Below are 8,308 nucleotides of genomic sequence, written 5' to 3'. Positions count from 1 at the left end.
GTTGGCAAGCTATAGCAGGAAACTATTTATTTACCAAGAATATAAATTCAAAAGAAAGGACGTTTAGACACACATACATTTAAACACCTATCAATAAAAACTCTCAGTCAACAGTTGTTGTTCTCCATTTTCTTTTCGATTTATAATTCCCCAGTTGTGCTAGTTTGCTTTTTGCTCGTTTAAATTATTTTTTTTTGTTTGGTTTTTTTTTTTCGTTCAAACATTGGAATATTGTAGAACAAAATTATGTTTCAAAAAGGAACCTTTAAGGAAATATCTAAAATTTACATATTTTGCTATAGAAAATGAAATAGAACCCTTTGGAAAACCACAGATTTTTACTGCTAACTCAGAAGAGTGTAGAAACGTTATGTACTGAGAAAATATTAAATGGTATCAAAATTGCATTGATCCGCATTACAAACATCTGGTTATAGTTTTTTTTTTCTTTTTTAAGTGCCAGACAACACTCTTGATTGGGAGGTTGGTCTCTCATTTGCTCTGAAAAGATATGCGCATGCTAAGTATTTTCAGGCGATTGGCCCGATTCGACGCCATTGCAAGTGCACGTCAGTGCATAAAAACAACAACAAAAATAACAACAAAAACAAATTCAAATATTCACAAAGCAAGAAATTCTGAAAAGAGCACAACAGCAACACCAACAGTAACACCAACAGTAACAACAACAGCAAAAGCAAAAGCAACAACACAACACAACACCAATAACCAACACCTGTTTTTCGAATTGTGATAGAATGCAATGCACAAGTAGCAGCAGCAGCAGCAGCAGCAGTACCAACAATAGTGCTGCTCAACCTAAAAATTGTACAATACCCCACCAAATGAATAAACATTTGAAACCAATTCTTATTCGACTTCGTTTACTTGAGTAGTCAGCAGCTTTGCAGTACTCATAAATAGCTGGACTGTTCTAACGCACGTACGTAACATGTACGATGTGAGCAATATAGCATGATTTTCGAAAAACAAAAAAAACCAGAAAAAAAACAAAAAAAGGAGGGAGGCCGGCACACACACTGGTTGCTCAAAAACACAGCAGCAGTTTAAGCAGCAATACAAGCGATGTGTGGTGTGTGGTGTATGGTGTGCGGTGTGAAAAACTCGCAACGGTGAAACAAATTCATGTTTCTCTCTATTTTGTACCACCGAATGTCGTTACTGTTCTAGTCGTTCGTGAGACTTTGTCGCAGATGTTTCATGGTTGTGGCGTACGGAATAAAGTGTTGTTCAGTTCAAAAATAAATGGTGCGCCAGTTTGTGTATTTTTCTGTATCGGAAATCGCTCGCAAAGAAATTTGTGTATTTTTGCGGAAGCGTGTAACGCGAACAATTTTAATATTGTAAGCGCATTCAATCAAATGTTAGCAACGAATTGAAAGAGATACTTACTTACAAACGCACCGCACCTGTGCTCGTCGTATGCTTAGCTGCTGGCCTGCCGCAGTATTTAAAAATTTATCTTATTATTATCATCTTTGAAATTAACTTCCCGTTGCATTGAACTTTCATTGTGTCAAATCCTTATGTCGAAGCAGCTTTCGACAGCTCTGCGATACGAGAGAGGGGTAAACCGCGTATACACTTGCAAATATAAATGTAAATATTTTAAAAAACAAGTCAAATGAATTAACAAAAAAGAAAAAAAGAAAAAATTTGTTTTAATTTTATTTCATGTTTAAGATTTTGTTGTAAGAATTTGAAAGTGCCTTAAAAAATTTAAATTTTCAACACAATTTATGGAAAAGTTATACTATACTGCATTTGCTCAAACATAACGAAAACCTATAAAGTGGGTTGAAAAAGAAAAATAAATAAATATATAAAATCATCATAAAACCATCAAAAAAAAAAACTTCTAATAACACTTTAATTTAATAAACAAAAAAAAAAAAAAGCTAGTTAAGTTCATAAAGTAAGCCTAAAACCTAAAGAAAAAACAAATCAAACTCGTATTATTCACTTCACTTCACGAAAGTAAACCAATAAAATTGTTAGATATTGTCCCTAACAGACTAACGCGCTCGCAATTCCCGGGTGAGCTACGGAAAGTTACTAAGTGAAGAAGTTAACTCGCCATTGATACTGTTTCATTATCAGCAAAACGCCTTGTTTAAGCCAAATATATGGTAATGGCAGAGATTGGTGGCCATTTGGCTCACCAGCTACCCCTGCACAATCACAGTCAAAGTGGATTACAGCCGTCGCTGGTGATGAATCATCACCTGGACCTAGATTGTCATGGACATGACGTGATAAGTGAGTATATTACACCATCTCCAGGATAATAACATAAGTTTAATATAGAAATTAACAATAACCATAGCATAAACTTTGATAAAAACCGGCGGCAGATATATAGATATCTAGATATCCAGTTTGAACACTAAATATTAGAGACTAATGGCGTTTTTGATTGGTAAATCTGTATTCAAAGTAACTTTAACTCCCGATCTAACAAATTTTATTGCCCAATCGAAAGTTATATCGTAACTGAAATCACATGAACTCATACTTTAGCTATCAAATTATATAAAATAGTTGTTATATTGGGAGTAATTTGGTTACTCTGACAAAATATCTAGAATGTTATAAGTGTTACATATTTCTCTCGAGATTTACCAATTAAAAATGGAAATTGCGCTAAAAATGAGTTCTAATTGAAAAAGTTAACCCAGATTTATTCATCGAAAACGGCGTAAGGGTTATGCATTTAACTATGCATACATAACTTAAGTGAACCTTAAGTGTTTGATATTGCACACTAAAGTATACACTTACAATTCAAATGAATCTCATTTTTATGTCATATCGCAGCTTAAGTGTACAATGTTTATTTGAATTAGTCAACAATCTTTATAAATTTAAATAATTTAAATATTTTCCCTAAGCTCAGATTGAAATCTTCTAGGAAGAGCTTGTATTAAAGGCATATTCAATTCATTAATCTTTGCGTTTTATTAATCAAATCTTAAATCTATGCTATAATCTTCTTAAATTTATAAAATTCGAAGTTTTTTCCTACGGTTAGGTTGAAATCGTCTAGAAAGAGCTTGTATTATAGCCATATTCAATCCATTAATATTTGCGTTTTAAAATCAAATCTTAAATCTATGCTATAACCTTCTTAAATTAGAAAGAGCTTGGCATATTGGCATATTGAATTCATTAAACTTGAGGTTTTATTTATCAAATGATTAGTTTGTATTATAAAACTATACTATATAATGTATACATGTTCATATAATAATATATTCTTCATATAGTTTCATATAATATATTCATTATAGTTTATATGTTATAATTTCTTTTTATATATCATAAAGAAAGTTTTGCTCTCCAGTTGTACTAGAACGAAGACTCGTACTTACAGTATTTTGAATTTTCAATCTTATACAAATATTCTGAGGTTTGTAGAAATCATTTGAAACAAATTTTACATCACTGTTTCATTTCCTTCGATAAAAAATAACTTCCTATTAAGTTGGGTAATTCCGCACTCCAACCTAAAGTTCTATTGTGCCATTATAATGGATTGAGATTTCTTATCTGAATACACTTTTCTATATAAATTGTATTATCAAGCCTACTTTATCGAGTCTTTCTTTTTAAACTTATAACGGTTTCCCACCTAGATGTTCTTTTCTATTACACATTATTTCCGGGCAAGTTCTTAGCATGTGTTTATAATCTCATTCCCCTCTTTAGAAAATATGAAAGTTCATTTTTAAATTTTCAGAATTTTTAAAAATTCTGAAGTCAACTTTTAGTTCTTAAAGCTAATAATTTAATCTACCGTGCTCTGTCAGAATTTCTATAATGACACTTAAGTTATATATTTAAGTCAAAAGTTGTTGATATAAAGAGCTCTGCAATCTACCAGCAAATCTAACATAGTCTGCTCTGTTCCAACGTTTCTGATTTAGTGATTTTGTGATAAATTAATTCTAAAAATTATATATCTTCTACAACCATTAAACATTTCTAGCTAAATATGATAGATATGTCCAGTAACGATAAGTTCTGTCTCATTAGTAGCTACAAATCTTCTCTTGTTGTTAGTTATTTAATACTAATGAAATGTTTTCAATTTGAAGTCGTTAATTCTGAGGCCACATCTATTCTTCATTCTCATTAAAGTGTTTGTTTTTTCCAATATAGTTCTATTGTTGACATATAACTCTATTATTGAGATGAACTTATAAGGCGGTTTAATGTGTGGTTCATATTGATTTGATAACACAGTAATTAAATATAATGCATCAGTAATATGCCAGGATTTTCTATTTTTATTACTCTGAACTTCGTACATCTAATGATATCAGCCACGTCATAAGAAAATCAATTCAAAGTTTCAGTTATCTAAATCTATATCGGTCAAATACATCACACATCATATGATGTTTTTTTTAGGTTGATAAAACTTTTAATAATGTCAATAGTTACTTACATTGGTGACTTTGAGTCTTGTGTTAAGTTAAGAACTGCAGTTAACTTGGTATGTTTAGTGTCGGAAGGTGTTTGACCGCTTATTGAGCTATATAAACTCAGCCCCAGATTGTGTAGTATGGAGCAATAAATCAATAAATAAGAATAAGTAATACTTACTTATACTCCAGCTAATAAGTACACCGGAACTACTTATCTCTTTTTTTTCAAATTTGAGTGCCATGCTTGTTTATATATATAATAATCTTGACATGTCCAAGGTCGGACCTGGCATCGCTTATCAGGTTATAGGAACACAAATTACGGCTGTGTTACTTAAATACTCAAGTCTACTTATTTTTTTTTTTTTTGTCAATTTTAGAATTGCGGAGGAACCTAAATATTAAAATATTAATATATGAGAAGTACAATAGGTAAAAAGCACCCTTTCGAGTGCAGATATTTTCAAACATAGGTACATTTTCCTTTCAAAAATCCGAGATATAATTTATTTTCTACTTTTAAACTCTTCTTCATCTCTCAAGTTTTGAATGCTGGCTTTGACAAATATGATCAGAAATAGAAACTCATGAAAAATAGTGACATCTAAAAAAATTACTTTTAACTGAGCTGACTTTTCTAAGTTCTGATATTTCGTCTTTAAAAAAAATAGTTTTTGTTTATATATTTTTAAACCTTAAACATTTCAAAAAAATATATCTTGAAAGATTTTCGGAAATATATCCATTTCCATGGAAAACTTTTTTGTCGAACTCAAACAACTCCAAATATTAAGCCTACTTTTCTCGTTAGTCCATTTTTCGAGCTGGCAAACATATCACGTTTTCATAAACCGATTTTTATAAAATTGGTTTGAAAGATCTCGAGTTCTTTATGATTATAAACCGGTCTATGATCCATCGAAAAGATAAAAATTTGATTGTGTTTTTTCTACATTTAACCAGAAGAAAAAAATGGATCGGAATAAGATTTTCACAAGGTTGAGTTACGGCCGATAATATAAAATATTTATAACATTATAATTGTTGACTTTTATTATTTTGTTTTTGTTTTGCAAATTATTATTGTCCTGTTTTATATACTACTATTAATCCACCTGAGTTAGCGTTAAGATACTGCACTAATAACGTTATTACTTACTTACTGTAGTGCTCTTCTTCTTGTGGGGCATAGGGCCTCTATAACTAACTTAATTCGGTATACCTGATCAGTAACAAGATTTGTTACGCTGTCTACTATTACCTTGTGTTGTAACCAACTGATAAGGAGGTGTATTTAGTAGTAAATATTCAACTTATGGTGAGTTTTGCGCCAATTCATTAACGTTTGTGATAACTTATTCAAGATAACTTATTGTTAAATAAATAAAAAAAAATTGTATGTTAAATATGTATGTTAAATAATGTATGTATGTTAAATAATTTTTACAATATATCAAATTACATGCAACTTTCCGTTGTCACAATCTGTTTATTTTGAATTTGACATATATCAAAGATGTCTAAGTTCTATTATAGAAAAGTTTTCAACTAATTGCAGAAAACACAACTATATTTTATTTCCAAACTAAAAAATAAAAAATAAATAACAATTGTTTAATTTCATAAATTTTCCTTGTTTTTTTTTTTGTTTTTAATTTTATAATCACTTGAAATATCATTTATGGTGAGAAAGGTGTGGTGAAATAACACAGTAAAGATCTTGCTATTAATATTTGATGATATTAAATTCAACTTTGGTTAATAAACGTAGTTAAATAATTAAATTAAATATGATTTTCACCATTTGTGATGCAGCGAAAAGGAAGAAAGATCTTGTTGCTGACATTTGATAATATTAAATTCAACATAATTAGAGTAAAATTGCTGTTGTCACCAAAAAACGAAAACAGATATGAAAGAGGGTTTCCCTATATAATAATAGGGAATAAAATGCACTTAATAAATATGTAAAATAAATAATATAAATATAATTTATAATATATTATCACACATCAAGCAATTAACAAACAATTAAAAAATCGTTTTCATTCCACAATTCATACAAAATTATCAAATCAAATCTAGAATAAATTTTCATAAAAAACTAAATTATTTGCAATATTAAAAAGTAATCAGTGCAGCGTTTATTTTGGACAAACCAAGTATCTCACACATTGACATTCATTTCTAGTTCACCATGTCTGATGTTCCAGTTGATTGTATCTAGCTACAAAAAAAAAAGAGCTAAGGTTGTGAACCTTAGTAAACTGAAATATGGATTATAGTCGGCACTGCAAAAAAACAATTTTGTTTAAGTTGGTATAGTAAAAGCTGTTAACCGGACATTTCTCTAATTGTTCATAGTTCCTAGTTATTCTTTAATTCTTCTGTTCTTTTGAACAAGGAATTTTCTCAGACGGACTGAATTACTGATATTATCAGTCTCCGTTTAATAGAGAGATTTCACTGTACTATATAAATTTTATCAAGACTCTGTTCGAGATACTTACTGTGTGCGACATCTGAACTGCATAGTAAGGTGATTTCTATAATAAAATCTAATACTCACTTAGAAACTTCATACAATATTATATATACATATACATATATATATATTATTTTTTAATTAGTGTAATATTTTTAAAAATTCAAATATCGCAAAAAATCTTGACTATTTTTTTTTGGTTTTTGGATTTATAAAACACATATCAATGAGCTTTTGTTTCATATACAATCTGATGGCCTGGCCATACATGTATCTCCATAAAAAAAAAAAATATAATCATTTTTTTGGTTGAATGACATTTTAATGAGTTGAGCAATCTAATTAATGACAGTTGACAATATTTGAAAAGTGCCAGTGACAGAGTAGCGACCGACGTACATGTAGTAGAGTGAGGCAAAAATTTTAGAACCTACAATCAGTGTTAAGTACATATACGATTTTATTTAAACAATTATTCAAACAGAAGATGTGGATTAAATTAAAAACTAAAAAAAAAATTATGCAGTTTAAAACATTGAAGGTCGTTTAATAACTTAATTTGTGTATTTAAAAACTCACTTTCAGTTATAAATTAAAAATATTGTTTCATCTCTCCAGATATACAATTATCATTTCGAATTATAAAGTTTTATATCCTAACATATGACAAAGAATCTATTTCGTGTAGAAAAGGGAATAATAGCTAGTAGATTTTTAATTTCTGTCCTACTCCATGATTTGCTGATTCTTCTCCTTCTCTGACTTCTCCAACCGACTATATAACTAGTTCGAATATTGCCAAATGTCCAACATGAGTGGTCTTTCGTTATATACAAAAACTCTTTTGAATAAATTAAGTATAATTATTGGATATCTATATGAAGTTTCTTGACTTATCAGGAGACAAAAAACTCTTTAAATTAAAACTGTGGACTTGTATGTTAATATACTAAATCAAGATATATCTAAATTGTGTTATTTAAATTCCGAGTTTTTTTATTTTTTTTTTATTTTTTTGTAAAATATAATAATATGTTAATATACTAAATCGAGGTATATCTAAATTGCGTTATTCAAATTCCGAATTTTTTTAATTTTTTTTTCCATTTGTAAAAAAGTGCAGCTTTTAGTTTAAAAGCATAAATTACAGCTATATAAATTAAGTTAACTATTATAAATTATTGTTGTTTTTGAATTTACACAATATTGTTATTGGAAATAATAGATTTTTGGTCAGACCCAGTAGCAGATCTCTATTTAAAAATGTAAATCAATTTTAACTCACAGCTTAACACCTGCGTACAGTTTTTAGGAGATGCAAAGTCATCTTCAAATTAGTTTCGACTTTCGGGACTATGATTGCTCTATGGTG

General features: G+C 29.3%; 1 protein-coding gene across 1 annotated transcript in view; it reads left to right on the top strand.

The window, feature by feature from the left end:
* The first annotated feature begins 1,917 nt into the window (after nt 1–1,917).
* Nucleotides 1,918–8,308, top strand: part of LOC119689377 (insulin gene enhancer protein isl-1) — a 77,366-nt gene continuing 70,975 nt past the window's right edge. The window contains exon 1 of the mRNA XM_038104199.1: nt 1,918–2,280. Within this exon, the coding sequence (XP_037960127.1) occupies nt 2,148–2,280 (133 nt within the window). The 5' untranslated portion in view covers nt 1,918–2,147. The remainder of the gene's footprint in view (nt 2,281–8,308) is intronic.

Source organism: Teleopsis dalmanni, chromosome X (genome assembly GCF_002237135.1).
Source record: "Teleopsis dalmanni isolate 2A chromosome X, ASM223713v2, whole genome shotgun sequence".
NCBI classification, from domain to species: domain Eukaryota; kingdom Metazoa; phylum Arthropoda; class Insecta; order Diptera; family Diopsidae; genus Teleopsis; species Teleopsis dalmanni.
The sequence above is the reverse complement of the archived record's forward strand: the minus strand, read 5'-3'. Positions and strand labels throughout refer to the sequence as shown.